We start from the raw sequence: 18,464 nt of genomic DNA on the forward strand, positions 1-18,464 counted from the left end.
TTCATTGCTGAGTTTGCGGCAAAGCAAGAAAATGTTTTTTTTCCTGAGTCAGGATATGGCGAGTCAGTGTTATTTATTTGTCCAATGTTAGCCTATAGATACAGACCAGTACATCTTATCAATAGTTTGAATGTCGTGTGTGTTTCTGCTCATTGACAAATACCGTTCAGCACAATGATTCATGCCCAATCAATTCCCCCTGTTAAAGTGTTCGCCTTTGTTACACTATTTGGTGTCGTGATGTAGCCTATGATAAACACCATATGGCAAAATATGTGACTCAGCTAATGTTATAGGCTATACAATTGAATTTCCTCTTAAAGGCAAGCTGGTGTAGCTTATTAGACTAGGCTACTATTAAAATACACCGACGGTAGCCTTGGCTATGTGTAAAGTAAGCTATCGCATGATTTCATGCAGGTAAGTGAAAAGGGCCTTGCATCTGTCAAGTTCGCACAGGGCCTCGCATCCCCTTGCGACGGCCCTGCAGCTCCTCCTAAGACATCGAGGAAAAAGTTAAAATACGCGATAAACCCGGGAAAAGTTGACAGGTTTGTTTCGGTCCCGGTGATTATTTGTGAAATTGTGCAAACGACAGCCTTTTCAAGGCATTTCAAGGAAGGAGTCGTAGCATGCAAGCTCCCAAATTGACCCAGTAGCCTAAGGCATCAATAAATTGTTGGGACTGGGGAGGGTCATGCGTTTTTTCTCAATCACTTTGGAGGGTCATAGAAAAAATTCTTGCTGGCGAGGTCACGTCTTTTTTGACTAACGCTCCCAAAACTCCTCCGGTAGCCCCTTAATTAAATAAATAACGAACAGTCCATAATTGATTAATAGCCTAGGCCTACACCAGCAATTGTTGAACATTGACCTGTACAGGACATTGACAGTAGCCCAGCCTAACAAGCAAATGTTGCAAAATACATCAAAAGACGCAATTAATCAGAAATAAATAATGTAATCTGCATCGCTTTATTTAACAAACTGCAAGCAACAAGAGCATTGAGTTCGCTGTAAGGCCAAACCCAAGAGCAAAGCCTATCTGTTAAGGCAGTCGATAGGCTATATAACGAGCTGTGTGCCTGGAAAGACGATAGATGACGGCTCTGGTCATCCCATACCCTCCCCCCACTTCCTGTAGCCTACCATTATGACTTGTTGCCGTTTTGGGACATTAAGCTTTTTCACGTTAAGCCCCCCTCCCCCATCCCCTTCTTCCACAAGCAGTGGGGGAGCGCGGGGCACAAAGTAACACTTTTTGGTAGACAAAGGAGGGTTCTCCGCGCTTCTGTCGTTTGGCCACAATCCGTTGCAACCAGGCCAAGACAGATATTTTAGAGAGGAGATACGCCGGTGCAGCTCAGATGTCTTCTTAATTTTCTTTATTCTTCAGTAAAAGGTGCAGAACATTATTAAACTTTGACTAACATTTCGATGTGTCGATGTTTTTGACTAACGAACATCGAAACGTTAGTCAAAGTTTAATAATGTTCTGCACCTTTTACTAAAGAATAAATAAAATTAAGAAGACATCTGAGCTGCACCGGCGTCTCTCCTTCTCTCTAACACTTTTTGGCTTTGGCTAAATATTTCTAAAATCATTTGAGTTTCACTAGTCAAATGTTTTAACAAGCAACACTTGTTATTGAACTAATAACAGACGTGTGTCGAAAATGTACTATTTTCCATACGGAGAAATAACATATGCAGAGTCTAACCAAGGTCAATCTTGCCAAAAAAGCCCTCAAACCTGAAAACACATGAGGCAAAAGTGCAAAAAATCACAAAACTAACTAAACTAACACGCGCATATTTTTGTATTGCAGTTCTGGAAATACGTGCATTAACCCACTCGACCGTCAGACAACGCTATCTGCTTCGAGTAGGCCTATTGGGTAGGACTGTAGCCTACACTGGTTGCTGTGGCACAGTCTTGAGTGACCGAATTCGTTTTTCTTTGTCATATGAATGCTGTCATTTTGTTAACATTACTGTTAAGGAGATGCTGTAGGCAAAGTCTATATTTCAACCTCGTTAGTGTAGTAAAAAAAATCAGAACTATTCACAAGGTTTCTGGGCAGCATATTTATGTTCTGTTAGCAAGCGAACTTCTCATGACTACCGACAAAGTAGCCTACTGCCAGCTGACGAAGCTCTCATTTTAAAACATTACTGAGAGACAGACACTGTACAATCAAGAAATCTTGCCACTGAATCCAAAACTATGTTTAACATTATGTACAAGCCTTAGGCTACAGTGGACTAGCATGTTGCAGGGGCTGCTAAAAACACAGAGAAACGCACTGAAAACTAGGCCAATCACAGCCCTTGCTGTCGAATGCGCCGTCTGGTTCGACCGTGGAACTCCACAGCGGACTATGCTGCCCCCAAGCGGCTGCAGTTGTACTTACATTTCACCATTCACCATGATCGTGAATGAAGTGTCAATTTTTAACTGGGACCCACTGTAATAGACAGTACCATGTTTATGTTTAATCTGTCTGATATCTTTGGTTCAGTCCTGTTGTTTGGTCTTCTCCATTCAGCATCTCATCAGTGATGTGCAATTTGTATGACACAAACATATTGGCAATACATTTTTAATGACACATCCCTGATGCTTTATAATTTGGTGAAGTGTTAGTAGCAACACGAAGTATGACTGCAAGTGTGACTTTGAGGCATTGCATACCACCAGCCTTGCGAACTTTGAGAAACGTGAGCCTTGTAAGCTGCTGCCTTCCGTTTCAAACAGAGCCCTTATATGAGTTTGAGGTGCCTCCTGAATGGCTGAGAAATGGTGGGAGCGAATTCTAAAATGCCTATTATGGGCAGAGAGTCCATATATTTTCTAAAGAGCATCTATTAATAGCATTGGGTATGTGTACTGTTAAATCACATATTGAAACGGTTCACGGTTATTCTTAGAAATCCTAGTTGTATGTTAGCCTTTAACCCTTGTGTTATCCTCATCTTACCGACACTCTTTATCCTTGGGGTCAATTTGACCCCAGCTAAATAAACCCTCAGAAAATGATTATAATTAATATTGTTACCCAGTTTTTTTGTGACAGGTACTTAACAAGAGTAATAACCACCATCAAAAGCCCTACAAAACAATCCCACCCCCCCCCCACACCCCTTAATGAACCTTGGAACCCTGGCTGGCAATATTGCCCATCCAGTGTCAGCAGCCCAAAGGCTTGCTGTTGCTTCCCCTTTTGACTTATACAGTCCTGCCAAAATGACTTATATGTAATATGTACTTGTGTATGTAATAATGATAATAACAATATGTTCTCATACTATTTAAATAATAATATCCATAATGTATCAAATATTCATGTATCCTATGTTTCATACAGCTGGGGTCAAACTGACCCCAAGGAACATCAATGTACAAAATATTTGTACAGGACATTGAAAACAAATTATTGTACAAATTTCATGCTAACTCTGTTGTACCCTTCAATTCATGAAACATGAAGCAAAAAAAAAAAAAAGTGAACCATATATTTTATGATGTTAAACGTTGCTTGACCCCAAGGATAACATGAGGGTTAAATACTTGCTTGGTGTATGAACAAGTTTTACTGTGGCTGATTATAAAATATACTTAAATGAGTAACTGAAAGTGCTTTAAAAATCCCCAGCAGCCATAAGGATCACTGGTCAGACACCCATGTCAGTGAAATGTGCACCTACATTATGTACACTGCCCATGTTGGACCTTGATATACTGTAGATAGTCCATTAATCATCTGGGGTATATGTAACCAAGCAATATCAATGTTTTTGTCACCTTTCAAACATTCATTGTACACAACCTCCCTTTTTGAAGCCAAGTCTGCATACTCTCCAGTCTGCTAGATCTTTCATCAACATGAACAAACACTGTAAGCACCACTCATCTAAACTGGCTCCTTTCAGCTGAGTGAGAGTGCACATCTCATATATGGATCTGTCTTCAAATGTCAGACTACAGTCTGACAGTCAGTCAGATGTCAACCTCACACTGCTGCTGTTTTTGACAGCTGCCACAAGGATCCCAGTCCTGTGAAGATATCACCCAGCCCTGAGGAATGCACCTCAACACACTATCCACTATCTTCTGTTTTCCAGCGTGTACTAGAGTTGTGCATCAAAGATTGTGTATACAATTGTGAGAAATACAACACATTCCTGATGCTTCTTACATAAGCTTTTTCTCTATGTTCTAAAAAATAAATAAACATCACATCATGACCTCATAAAGATATCAGGGGTTAATAACATAACCCATGGTATATGACTGAGGGGCCCAATTAATATATTGTATAGTGTCACAATTGTGTCTACATTTAAGCTTTGATTTCTTTACTGTTATGTCTATTTTATACTTTTGGTAATGCAGTGTGTCCAGGCATCTAGAGAGCTTACAACAACTTTGTCAATGAACACCATAAAACATCATAACTGCGGTGCACTTCACTTTTGAAATGCTGCCCTAATATTTACTTGTTCTATCAGTGCCTCGTGTGACACATGCTACATATATGAATACCTGTGTGGTGGGCATAGAATACAGAACATTCATATCTGAAGGACATATTAATTACATGCCATTTCAGGAAGCCCACAAATCTAAGGGAAACAACCTTTAGTAAACTGATATTTACAAACCACTGAAAACTCAGTTACCACACAAATTGACAAGCCCTCAGCCATAAAAGTACAAATGCATAGATTAACAGACTTATGGGGCAGGCATTATTCTTTAATTAGGATATATGATAACAATTGCATTTGTATCACTACTATCAAAGTATAGTTCTATACTATGTTGTTGTTGTAACATTGCTCAATGTGCCACTTCTATTGACTTATCTTTCCATTTTTTTCCAACTTTTAAAAATCCCAATATATCCCATATATAAATTGGTTAAAATACACACAAAGTCATTTCACAAAGTGAGCCGCAAAAACTTTAAATAGATCCAAACACACCTTGCCTTATTAGAGCTCTGCTTAGTTGACAGAATGCAGCCAATATAAGGACCTGCTGGGAGTATGGGAGGACTGCAGGGGGGTTCCAGTGCACAGTAAGTCTTTCACAGACAGACACAGAAAAGAGGTGGCAACTACACTTAAGATTACTACACTACTAAAATACTTGTCTTTGTATGTTTTCATCATTTTTAGATACTCATAACAACTGTGGAAATTTCATCTTCTTTTGGGAGGAAAAGGTAAGGCACATCTGATTTACAGTACATCTGATTTATCTGAACAGCTAAACGATTAAAACAAGCTACTTGCATTCTAGTGAAGTAAATCTTTTAGGGGGCATTTACTGATTATTATTGCTACAACAGGTGTACCTCCTTTTAAAGTCTTATTTGTATATAGATATTCAGTCTATGCAGTTTGTATCCAATATGCCTATGTGTGTGTGTGTGTGGGGGGATGCTCAGACCCAAAGGGTCATGGATTGATCTGGCAGCTGCAGTCTGCTGGTGTGGCATACATTTTTGAATGTAGGCCTACCTTTGGATGTATTCTCATTTTACTTTCTCTCTGGGGTATTTTATAAGAACAGATAAGATCACATTAAAGGGACACCAGGCAAGCCTGATGCTTTTTCTCTACGAAACTCCCCCTCGCTCGGTCTGAAGCTCTTTTCCTTTTCTTTGCGTCTTCCGTCAAGGGTTTTCGCTGCTTCTTCGCCGGCTCTGCCATTATACACAAGTTTGCAACAATCTCTAGCGTTTCGTTAGCCTGCCTCTGTGCTGTAAACTGATCCTGCTTCGGTCGGCGGGTAGGATACACCGAACTTGCAAGTGGGATATTCTTCCTACAGGCAGTAGGGGCGGGCGAGAGAGCCTTCATTCGCCCCGTAATAAGTCATTTAACCATATACCGATTTACGAAGATGATTAATTAACACGAAAACGTTGCCTGGTGTCCCTTTAATACTCCTTATGAAGTAATATGACATTAAACTCTGATAGATGTTGACTTAATTACCGAGTTCTGCAGGTGTCAGGAAATTGCCTGCGCATGGGTGACTAGTCGCAAATTAATTTGAACAACTGTAAGGTCTAAAGTAAATTGATCAAACATTTAGTCTTCAATAGGATAATAAGACTGTCATGTTTAAACTTCATTGTGCAGCTTCATAGAGAGAGTGGAATTGAGCCTACCTGGTCTGATTTGATTAGAACCTCCTGGTACGCCCGCGGCCCATTGCCCAAGGTGCATTTAGAATTGTTAGGCTAAAATAACGAGAATGTTGGAGATCTTAACGGAGCTCTTCTGTTTTTTAACGATATGTCTAAATTTCATCAGGTTATTAATAAGAAAGAAAAACACAACCAACACACCAATAACCTGAGGCGAGATAGCCATCCAATGCGTCAAATTGCAACAGAAAAAGGCTACTGAAAAAGTATTTGAACTAGTTGTTTTAGGCAGAATTATTTCAATTGTTGTGTTATAAAACAACATAGATATTCAATGGGAAAGGAATAAATGAGTAAGATAGCATTACTCGTGATGGCCTATGCTATATAAATACAAGACTGCCTAGATCTGCTACAACTGCAGCGCAGTAGATCTGCTGCGCAGACCAGGAGACCCGACCACTTATCTGACAGCCCTGGCCAAATTTAACCTCTGCCTACACCATTAATTACCTAATGTCACTATTTATGACTTTAAGGCCTTCACAATTAAAATAGCCCCACATCATCACATACCCTTCACCATATTTCACGATTGGCATGGGGTACTTTCCATAAGATCATCTCTCAGTGCAAATCAAACCAGCTAATAGGCTAACTGAAATAAAACCATGCCAATCTCTAGGTATGGTGAAGGGTATGTGATGATGAGGGGCTAATTTAATTCCAAAGGCCAAGGGAACTTTATCAGGATGCATAGTATCCTGGATCCATGAAATAACTGGCCTTTAGAAATAAAACATCTGCCTGGGAATTTAACATATTTTAAATTGTATTTTAAAGAAGAACATTTATTTATATTCGATACATTATTCATTCACAAAGAATTTCCAAAAGATTATTTTTCATTCCTCTTTTTAGTCAACATTAGCATGTATGCACTAGTATTTTATTGACTGTCTATGCACAATTTAAACCAAATTTTGCTGCTCTTATTTTTTTCATTATTATATGTGCCCTCTTATTTACTTACTTTTTTGTTTACTTGAATGTTATGTTTGTCTGTGGACTTAAATTGGTAAAATATGTCTTGTCTTCACCGTGGGATAGAGAGAAACGTAATTTCGATCTCTTTGTATGTCTGGAACATGTGAAGAAATTGACAATAAAGCTGACTTTGACTTTGACTTTGACTTTGACTTTGTATGTACAGGGTATGTAAACTTATGAGCTGATGAACTGTACATGTTTTGTCCACTAATGACTGTCAATAATTTTATTTACAGTACCGTGTCTGTGCATGTCTGATTATGAAAACCATTGTATGTTGAAAACTGTCTGCTCTTCATGTTTATGATTAATGCAGTAACCAGCAACCATGGCGGACGGTGATATGGCTGCGTATGGCGCAGCTGCCATCTACCTTCGTAAGCCTGAGAGGGAGAGACTTGAAGCCCAAACCAGGCCCTTTGATGCAAAAACTGCTTGCTTTGTGGTTGATAAAGAGGAGTTGTACGTCAAGGGTACAATTAAAAAGAAGGAAGGCGGCAAAGTTGTTGTTGAAACGCTTGAAACCAAGGAGGTACTTTAGCAAGGCTGTTGAAATTGTTCTGAATTTAAAATTACATTTTCACAGAAAGTTTATTGAATACATCTCTTTGTTAAAGCTGTTTTCTACATTGGTTTTAGGAAAAGACAGTGAAGGAAGATGAAGTCTTCCCCTTAAATCCTCCCAAATACGACAAAATTGAGGACATGGCCATGATGACCCACCTCAATGAAGCCTCTGTCCTGTATAACCTCAAAGAGCGTTATGCAGCATGGATGATCTATGTAAGTATTACACTTTTAAACAAATTAATAAAATAAAATTCATTTGAAAAGCTGAAAAAACAATCTTCTTTATTTCTTCATTCTAGACCTACTCTGGACTTTTCTGTGTCACTGTGAACCCCTACAAGTGGCTCCCAGTATACGATCAAGAAGTGGTGGATGCCTACAGAGGCAAGAAGCGCGTGGAGGCCCCACCCCACATCTTCTCTGTCTCTGACAACGCATTTCAGTTCATGCTCCAAGGTATGCTTTCAGTTTTAAATCAATCACTGAATAAGACATTATAATATTTGAGTCATTTATGTAAAATGAACCATTCATGTCAATTCGTGTTTTGCCTCACAGACAGAGAGAATCAGTCTGTCCTGATTACGTAAGTGTCCATGCATCCCTTAAAACTTTTTACATTATTAAAAGGCTAAACCTTTACATTATCTTCTGTATTCTTATTAATTATTATTTCTTTTTAAATGATTTTACCTTGTGTGTTTTATGTTTTTCTTTTTTATTATGATCTTTACCTTTTAAACTATTCTTTGACTATTGCCCTTCCATGCTTTTATTTGTTGTTACTGTTTGCTTTTGTTTACTGTATGTAAAGCACATTGAATGACCTCTGTGTATGAAATGCGCTATATAAATAAAATTGACTTGACTTGACTTGTAAATATGATATAGAAAATTGCAATATCTTCTGTTTAATACAGCGGAGAATCTGGTGCTGGCAAGACTGTAAACACCAAACGTGTCATCCAGTACTTTGCAACAATTGCAGTGTCTAGTGGGAAGAAGTCAGAGGCATCAGCCGGCAGCAGTGGAAAAATTAAGGTAGAGGACCCCTTACATATTTATAGGCTAATTATCACATAGCAACACAGACATTAACTTCAATAACAATATATCTATTGACTTGCAGGGCTCTCTTGAAGACCAGATTATTGCTGCCAACCCACTGCTGGAGGCTTATGGTAATGCCAAGACTGTGAGGAATGACAACTCTTCACGTTTTGTAAGTTTAGTTTCTCATCTAATCTCTTACATGTTTTTTTTTGTTTGTTTTTAGATAGAATTGACTTCTTAGGGTTTTTCTTTAAAATCAAACTTATCATGCACTTTGTTTTATATCTATTAGTAGGCCTATGTATTTCGAAAAACATCCTCCAATGTCTAAACCTCTACACTATCATCTTTTGCTTTTTGTGTTAGTAAAGGCAATATTTAATGTTACTCTTAGATCTATTACTGAATATTTGAATATTTAATGCATACGTGAATATTTCCCTAATTTGTAACCTGCTTTGGTTAAAGGTATGAGCTAAATGAATACATTTATGTCAAAATGTTATCTCAAACAGGGAAAATTCATCAGAATTCACTTTGCCACAACTGGAAAACTGGCTAGTGCTGATATTGAGACTTGTAAGTATAATTGTTCCCAGTAGAAATGTTCTTTTATTGCCTTCAATGTATCAAATGAAAATACATCCTTCCCTGCGTAAAAAGACCTGCTGGAGAAGTCTAGAGTGACATTCCAGCTTCCTGATGAGAGAGGCTACCACATCTTCTTCCAGATGATGACCAACCACAAGCCTGAAATTATAGGTAAGGTTAATAATTTTACCAAACGTTCAATCAATACATGTAATTCTGAATTTCTAAACTATTTTTTTAATTCCAACAGAAATGTCCCTCATCACATCCAACCCCTATGACTTCCCAATGTGCAGTCAGGGTCAGATCGCTGTGGCGAGCATTGATGACAAAGAGGAGTTGGATGCCACAGATGTAAGTCTTCCAATAATGTGTTTTTCCCTCTTCAATTTCTTGAAGATAGCTTTAAAATAATCAAACAATTCACCATTCTAGGATGCCATTGACATCTTGGGTTTCACTGGAGAGGAGAAAGTCACCATTTACAAGCTGACTGGTGCTGTCCTCCATCATGGCAACATGGCGTTCAAGCAGAAGCAGCGCGAGGAGCAGGCTGAGCCTGATGGCACTGAGAGTAGGTTACAACATTCTACTGAATCAGTCAGTTCTAGTAATAACTACAAGGTACTCTTAGTTATTGAGGTAATTTTATTATGTGAAATTAAAGTTAAATACTGTATGACTGATATCTAGTAAACACATGCCTATCTGGAATATTCATGTATATTCATATTCTAAATTTCCCTCTGAATTAAGAAATTATCTATCTTCATTTTAAGACAAACATTTACAAATCAATGGTCACTCAGATACCTTTCTGTTTTTATGTGAGACATATAGCCTTTAACCTAACACTATCTCAGACAAATGTTTTGATTTAGGGAGGAGATTGAGGTGGACAAACCTGTCCCAAATTTGTTTAGAGTGTGGAGTATGAAATTGGTTGCTATAAATTTCAAACCACCAAAATGCTTCACTGTTGCACTTTGTTAAGGTGCTGACAAAGTCGCATACCTCCTGGGTCTGAACTCCGCTGACATGCTGAAGGCTTTGTGCTACCCAAGAGTGAAAGTCGGAAATGAGTATGTCACCAAGGGTCAGACTGTGCCACAGGTATTATTTTAGTCACTAAAAAGTTCACTTAAGATCACAAACCATTTGGAAATATTTGGACGGAATTACTAGTAGTAAAGTGACCTGCTTTTATCTATAAGCATTTTACTTTTTGATCTCTGAGCATAGGATGACCACTGCTTGAATATTCTGTTTCAGGTCAATAACTCAGTTGCGGCCTTGTCCAAGTCCATCTATGAGAGGATGTTCTTGTGGATGGTCATCCGTATAAACCAGATGCTGGACACTAAACAGCCAAGGCAGTTCTATATCGGTGTGCTGGATATTGCTGGCTTTGAGATTTTTGATGTAAGCATGAGTTAACACCATTTTTCACTCACACCACAATGTAATACAATTTCAGTAGGGGGCATTCATATTACAAACTATTTTTTAATCACAGTACAACAGCATGGAACAGTTATGCATCAACTTCACCAATGAGAAACTGCAACAGTTCTTCAACCACACCATGTTCGTTCTGGAGCAAGAGGAGTACAAGAAAGAGGGCATTGTATGGGAGTTCATTGACTTCGGCATGGACTTAGCCGCTTGCATTGAGCTCATTGAGAAGGTCAGTTTAATCAGTCAAATGAGCCTGGTGCTAGATTTGTATTGTTTTTTAATATCCACTTTTAAAACTAAGCTCATTTTTCCAACAGCCTATGGGAATCTTTGCCATTCTTGAAGAGGAGTGCATGTTCCCCAAGGCCTCTGACACCACTTTCAAGAACAAGCTGTATGACCAGCATCTTGGCAAAAATAAGGCCTTTGAGAAGCCCAAGCCTGCTAAAGGCAAGGCTGAGGCCCACTTCTCCCTGGTGCACTATGCCGGCACTGTGGACTACAATGTTTCTGGGTGGCTGGACAAGAACAAGGATCCACTGAACGATTCTGTTATACAGCTGTACCAGAAGTCGGGAGTTAAACTCCTGCCTGTCCTGTACCCACCTGTTGTTGAAGGTAACAAAAATCTATATAAGCCATTACAGGAATAGGGCTCAACAGTGTATTGAATTCTTACTTCCAGGACTATTGAGCTCTATATCCAGTCTATAAACTTTCTGTGCATGTTACTCAACTGTCAATTTTTTCACCTGTTTGTATTTCAACAGAGCCTGCTGGTGGCGCTAAGAAGGGTGGTAAGAAGAAGGGTGGCTCCATGCAAACAGTGTCATCACAGTTCAGGGTATGTATATTAAACCAATAACAAACACATCAATCATCCTAAAGAAAGGTGAGGGGATGTTTTAATAGCTTTCTTATCTCAACAGGAGAACTTGGGCAAACTGATGACCAACTTGAGGAGCACCCATCCCCACTTTGTGCGTTGTCTGATTCCAAATGAAATTAAGAAACCAGGTAAAGGGCATTTGGTAGTCAATAAAGATGTGTGTATTATTCATGTGTTACATTGAGAATAGAAGATCTCATGACATGTATTTCACAGGTTATATGCAGAACTTCCTGGTCATCCACCAGCTCAGGTGCAATGGTGTGCTGGAGGGTATCAGAATCTGCAGAAAGGGTTTCCCAAGCAGAATCCTCTATGCTGACTTCAAGCAGAGGTAGAGTAGAAAGCCAACAAAGTATTACACATATTTAATACTGCCCTGTATAGACGGAAAAGTAATGCTCTATATGGACATTTATTTTTTCTATCCAGATACAAAGTGCTGAATGCCAGTGTCATCCCTGACGGCCACTTCATTGATAACAAGAAGGCTTCTGAGAAGCTATTGGGATCGATTGATGTTGATCACACGCAATACATGTTTGGACACACAAAGGTAGATAGGTTTCATGCAATCTATGGTCTATATCTCATGAGTAAACTAACTTTTCTGTGTCAAATAGATGCTTATATTTTCATTCATCCCTCAGGTGTTCTTCAAAGCTGGTCTGCTGGGTGACCTTGAGGAGATGCGAGATGAGAAACTGGCTAACCTGGTCACAATGACTCAGGCTCTCTGCCGTGCATACCTGATGAGGAAGGAGTTTGTCAAGATGATGGAAAGGAGGTAATGTATGATGTATTTGGTGTAATCATGTTAAAAAATCATCTGACATGAAATATAGCATCACAACTGACCCAGGTGTTTTCAAACCATTTACCTTTTACAGAGAAGCAATCTTCACCATCCAGTACAATATACGGTCATTCATGAGTGTCAAGACCTGGCCATGGATGAAGGTTTACTACAAGATCAAGCCTCTGCTGCAGAGTGCCGAAACTGAAAAGGAATTGGCCAACCTGAAGGAGGAGCATGGAAAACTCAAAGAAGTCCATGCCAAGGTAGAGGCCAGGAAGAAGGAGCTTGAGGAGAAGATGGTGTCTCTGGTGCAAGAGAGAAATGACCTGGCGCTGCAAGTGGCATCTGTAAGTGTATATTGTACCATTTCAATATTCACAATCATACCACTACCCAGTTTCAGCATTGTGTTTTCAATACAAATCAGATGTCATGCTTCCATCTTATATTTACAATAGGGAAATGAGGGTCTCAATGATGCTGAGGAGAGGTGTGAGGGTCTCATCAAAAGTAAGATCCAGCTTGAGGCCAAACTCAAAGAGACAACCGAGAGATTGGAGGATGAAGAGGAAATCAATGCTGAGCTGACTGCCAAGAAGAGGAAATTGGAGGATGAGTGCTCTGAGCTCAAGAAGGACATTGATGATCTGGAGCTCACCTTGGCCAAAGTGGAGAAGGAGAAACATGCCACTGAGAACAAGGTTTGCATTCTTAAAAAAACAGAATACTGTATATGAAGTCTTTATAAAGTTCAATAGATTATTGATATAAAACTTTCTATGTGCAGGTCAAGAACCTGACAGAGGAGATGGCCGCTCAGGATGAGTCCATTGGTAAGCTGACAAAGGAGAAGAAAGCACTCCAAGAGGCACACCAGCAGACTCTTGATGATCTTCAGGCAGAGGAAGACAAAGTCAACACTCTGACTAAGGCCAAGACTAAGCTTGAACAACAAGTGGATGATGTGAGTTTACAACCTGAGAGTTAAAAGAAATGTATGGACATCATTGTGCCACTTAAATACTTAATGTTACTCAATCTGCAGCTTGAAGGTTCCCTGGAGCAAGAAAAGAAGCTCCGTATGGATCTTGAGAGAACTAAGAGAAAGCTTGAGGGAGACCTGAAGTTGTCCCAGGAGAACATCATGGATCTGGAGAATGACAAGCAGCAGTCTGAGGAGAAGCTAAAGAAGTAATGAAGAATTCCGATTAGCAACACTATATGCAAACTTTTACTCATAATAGCACTCAACCCTTTTCTGTAACTAGCCATTGACCATTTTTTCACTTTACTATGACACAGGAAGGACTTTGAAACAAGCCAACTTCTTAGCAAGATTGAGGATGAACAATCCTTGGGTGCTCAGCTTCAGAAGAAGATCAAGGAGCTTCAGGTTTGTTTTACATAAATACTACTTTTATAATTTGTCTGATCTTTTTAAATCTCACTTATCCTTTACAAAAACCATCAGGCCCGCATTGAGGAACTGGAGGAAGAGATTGAGGCTGAGCGTGCCGCTCGTGCCAAGGTTGAGAAGCAGAGAGCTGATCTCTCCAGGGAACTTGAGGAGATCAGTGAAAGGCTTGAGGAGGCTGGTGGTGCCACTGCTGCTCAAATTGAGATGAACAAGAAGCGTGAGGCTGAGTTCCAGAAGCTGCGTCGTGACCTTGAGGAGTCCACCCTGCAGCATGAAGCCACTGCTGCAGCTCTCCGCAAGAAGCAGGCAGACAGTGTGGCTGAGCTGGGAGAGCAGATCGACAACCTCCAGCGTATCAAGCAAAAGCTTGAGAAGGAGAAGAGTGAATTCAAGATGGAGATTGACGACCTCTCCAGCAATATGGAGGCTGTTGCTAAGGCTAAGGTAAATGATATGTATGCAAGCAGCAAAGGTTAGCATATGAATACCTTAAATCTAAATCTATTGTTTATCTATTATCATTCATCTTTCCAGAATCTCTGACTACAATTTGATCTCATTATTATTGTTCACTAACAGTCCAACCTGGAGAAGATGTGCCGCACCCTTGAGGACCAACTGGGTGAAGTCAAGGCCAAGAGTGATGAGAGTGCTCGCCAGAACAATGACCTCAGTGCTCAGAGAGCAAGACTTCAGACTGAAAATGGTGAGCTTGGCCGCCAAGTGGAAGAGAAAGAGGCTCTTGTATCTCAGCTGACCAGGAGCAAGCAGGCCTTCACTCAGCAAATTGAGGAGCTGAAGAGACTGAATGAAGAGGAAGTCAAGGTACTGATACCTGAGCATGAAATAAAAACAATTGTAGTATGTGGATCACTTCATGTGAAAGGTTTTATAAACATCCTTACTTGGTAACAAACAGGCCAAGAATGCCCTGGCCCATGCTGTTCAGTCTGCACGCCATGACTGTGACCTCCTGAGGGAGCAGTTTGAGGAAGAGCAGGAGGCTAAAGCTGAACTGCAGCGTGGCATGTCCAAGGCCAACAGCGAGGTTGCACAGTGGAGGACCAAGTATGAAACTGATGCCATCCAGCGCACTGAAGAACTTGAGGAGTCCAAGTATGTACCAAAGATGCACAGAAACAAAGAATGCCAATGTGAATTATTATATTGTGTACTACAACCAAGGTAACTATGAAGTAATCTGATGTAAATATATTGCTTTATCAGGAAAAAACTTGCCCAGCGTCTGCAGGAGGCTGAGGAGCAAATCGAGGCTATCAACTCCAAGTGTGCCTCTCTGGACAAGACCAAACAGAGACTCCAGGGTGAGGTTGAGGACCTCATGATTGATGTAGAAAGAGCCAACGCTCTGGCTGCCAATCTTGACAAGAAGCAGAGGAACTTTGACAAGGTAATACCTCCAAAGCATTGTTTAGATATGGACATTTAGGTAAAACAAAATAATCTCAGAGAAATATTTGTACATGTACAATGAGATGTTGGTAACAGTGTATTTGATGTGAATGATCAAAGATACAAACTACTTTTCAAAGGTTCTGGCAGAGTGGAAGCAGAAGTACGAGGAGGGTCAGGCTGAGCTGGAGGGTGCCCAGAAAGAGGCCCGTTCTCTCAGCACTGAGCTGTTCAAGATGAAGAACTCCTATGAGGAGGCTCTTGACCAGTTGGAAACTCTGAAGAGGGAAAACAAGAACCTCCAACGTAAGTCAAGATGATCATGAAATACTTCCCAATCAAACCATGTCAAGAGAAACTAAGATATATATGTTCTGGTATTAAAACAAAAAAAACAATGGCATATTGAGAGGGATTGACTTTGTGTTAAATTAAGTCTTCTAAATGTATTTCTGCAGAGGAGATCTCGGACCTGACTGAGCAGCTGGGTGAGACTGGAAAGAGCATTCATGAGCTGGAGAAGGCCAAGAAGACAGTTGAGACTGAGAAGGCTGAGATTCAGACTGCTCTTGAAGAGGCTGAGGTAGAAATCCAGACTGGCATTATTAAAAACAAGTGACTTTTCAGAAAGTAAAAAAATAATAATTTTAAATCCTTCATTTTCTCATTTAGGGAACTCTTGAGCATGAGGAGTCCAAGATTCTTCGTGTCCAGCTTGAGCTGAACCAGGTCAAGGGTGAGGTTGACAGGAAGCTTGCAGAGAAGGATGAAGAGATGGAGCAGATCAAGAGGAACAGCCAGAGGGTGATTGACTCCATGCAGAGCACTTTGGATGCTGAGGTCAGGAGCAGGAATGATGCCCTGAGAATCAAGAAGAAAATGGAGGGAGACCTCAATGAGATGGAGGTTCAGCTGAGCCATGCTAACCGCCAGGCTGCTGAGTCCCAGAAACACCTAAGGACCATTCAGGGTCAGCTCAAGGTCAGCCATAACAGAACCTTGTAACTTATTACTTTACATGTATTTTCTTATTTGGCCACCAAACATTATGGCAACAAGGCTTTATATATTGAGGTAGTGTACATACTTTTTAAAACCTCCAGGATGCCCAGTTGCACCTTGATGATGCTGTTCGAGGACAGGAAGACATGCAGGAGCAGGCTGCCATGGTGGAGCGCAGGAACGGCCTGATGGTGGCTGAGATTGAGGAGCTCAGGGCTACCCTGGAGCAGACAGAGAGAGGCCGCAAAGTGGCTGAACAGGAGCTTGTTGATGCCAGTGAGCGTGTTGGCCTCTTGCACTCCCAGGTAAAAAAATAACACAAGTTGTCACAAATTGATGTTTTAAACAAACTGTTCCAGCATTAAAAATAGCATCTGAGGTTGTCTGTTTCTCCAAATTAGAACACAAGTCTGATTAACACCAAGAAGAAGCTTGAGGCTGACCTGGTTCAGGTCCAGAGTGAGGTTGATGACATCGTCCAGGAGGCTAGAAATGCTGAGGACAAGGCCAAGAAAGCTATCACTGATGTATGTTTTTTTCTTCAGAACCAGAGCATTATATTCAGAAGTACCTATACATCTATTTAAAATACACAATTTTATCATCTAGGCTGCCATGATGGCAGAGGAGTTGAAGAAAGAGCAGGACACCAGTTCCCATCTGGAGAGGATGAAGAAGAACCTGGAGGTCACTGTGAAGGATCTGCAGCACCGCCTGGATGAGGCTGAGAATCTGGCCATGAAGGGTGGAAAGAAACAACTCCAGAAACTGGAATCCAGGGTAGGCAGCAAAATATGACACTGAAAACATGTGTTTAGCTCATGATAGCTACATAAAGGTCAGTGGCTGAAATTGAAACATTTCCCATGTTAAGGTTCGTGAGCTGGAGGGTGAGGTTGAGGCTGAACAGAGACGTGGTGTTGACGCAGTCAAGGGGGTCCGAAAATACGAGAGGAGGGTGAAGGAGCTCACCTACCAGGTACAGACATTTCTCCACTTCATATAGAAATGTATATCAAATCAAAGAGTATTCTTGATACTTGATACACTTTTTCTCTTTAGACTGAGGAGGACAAGAAGAACATCAGCAGACTCCAGGATCTGGTTGACAAGCTGCAGCTGAAGGTCAAGGCCTACAAGAGACAGTCTGAGGAAGCTGTGAGTCATTTTGGTTTTGGCTAAACAGGAAAATGTTTGCTCCTCATGGTACATGGTAGATTGGCTGTTATGTTTCTCTGCATTCTTTGCACTACAATTTGATATCAAACAGGAGGAGCAGGCCAACAACCACCTGTCCAAGTTCAGGAAGGTGCAGCATGAGCTGGAGGAGGCTGAGGAGCGTGCTGACATTGCTGAGTCTCAGGTCAACAAGCTGAGGGCCAAGAGCCGTGATGGTGGCAAGGTATGATAATGTTTCCCATTTATTTATCAATATTTTTTAAATAAATATTACAAATCCTAAAGTCATTGATCTTTATTTGATGTCTAGTGAACTTTTTTTTTTTTATTGTTTTTAAAGGGCAAAGAGGCTGCTGAGTAAACCCTCTGATTCTATGTTCCATGTCATTTTCATCTGGATGAATAAATCTGGTTAATGTGACTATTCTGTAACAATGCAACCTACCTAATAAAATATTTGCGTATCTGAATATTTTGTTTTGTCTTTTTGAATGGCTCCTTTAGCTTTGAAGGTCATTTATATATTTTATATAAATGACATTTATACATATTTATACATACAGTACATTCCCTATACATACACATACACAATCATTCAACAGACTGTCCATGTCATCACATCAACTTTGCCTCATCAAAAATATAACACTGCAACAGAAAATACATACAAGTCTTCAATAGTGAAACAGTCTCTGCAGCAGAGAAGGCTGATTCATGTCCAATTTTGAAATCATATTTCTGTACTTTTCTGGGGGAGGTGGGGGATTTTCATCTTAAAACATTTAAAAAGAGTAGGTACTGCATTATATACTGTGGGATTTAAATGTATCCCATTTCATTAACAATATGCAGCTCTAAAATATTTCCTAATAACTCCTA

The 18,464-nt window shown here is 40.2% G+C and overlaps 1 protein-coding gene across 1 annotated transcript; it reads left to right on the plus strand.

Annotated features, from left to right (window-relative positions):
- Positions 1-5,041: 5,041 nt before the first annotated feature.
- On the plus strand, positions 5,042-18,055 carry LOC121680842 (myosin heavy chain, fast skeletal muscle-like). Its single transcript, XM_042060389.1, has 40 exons — positions 5,042-5,084; positions 5,185-5,231; positions 7,531-7,746; positions 7,854-7,997; positions 8,084-8,240; positions 8,343-8,370; positions 8,705-8,825; positions 8,914-9,006; positions 9,353-9,416; positions 9,501-9,599; positions 9,679-9,782; positions 9,864-10,002; positions 10,423-10,541; positions 10,701-10,850; positions 10,945-11,115; positions 11,204-11,504; positions 11,657-11,730; positions 11,816-11,903; positions 11,992-12,109; positions 12,208-12,331; positions 12,426-12,562; positions 12,666-12,921; positions 13,033-13,275; positions 13,362-13,538; positions 13,620-13,765; positions 13,877-13,967; positions 14,046-14,435; positions 14,571-14,816; positions 14,911-15,107; positions 15,219-15,402; positions 15,545-15,710; positions 15,863-15,987; positions 16,077-16,385; positions 16,508-16,711; positions 16,808-16,933; positions 17,016-17,186; positions 17,281-17,385; positions 17,469-17,564; positions 17,677-17,808; positions 17,926-18,055. The coding sequence occupies exons 3-40, from the start codon at positions 7,543-7,545 to the stop codon at positions 17,944-17,946; spliced, it is 5,820 nt and encodes a 1,939-aa protein (XP_041916323.1). The 5' UTR covers positions 5,042-5,084; positions 5,185-5,231; positions 7,531-7,542; the 3' UTR covers positions 17,947-18,055.
- The last annotated feature ends 409 nt before the right edge of the window (positions 18,056-18,464 follow it).

The sequence above is a fragment of the Alosa sapidissima genome, chromosome 13, assembly GCF_018492685.1.
Source record: "Alosa sapidissima isolate fAloSap1 chromosome 13, fAloSap1.pri, whole genome shotgun sequence".
NCBI classification, from domain to species: Eukaryota; Metazoa; Chordata; class Actinopteri; order Clupeiformes; family Clupeidae; genus Alosa; species Alosa sapidissima.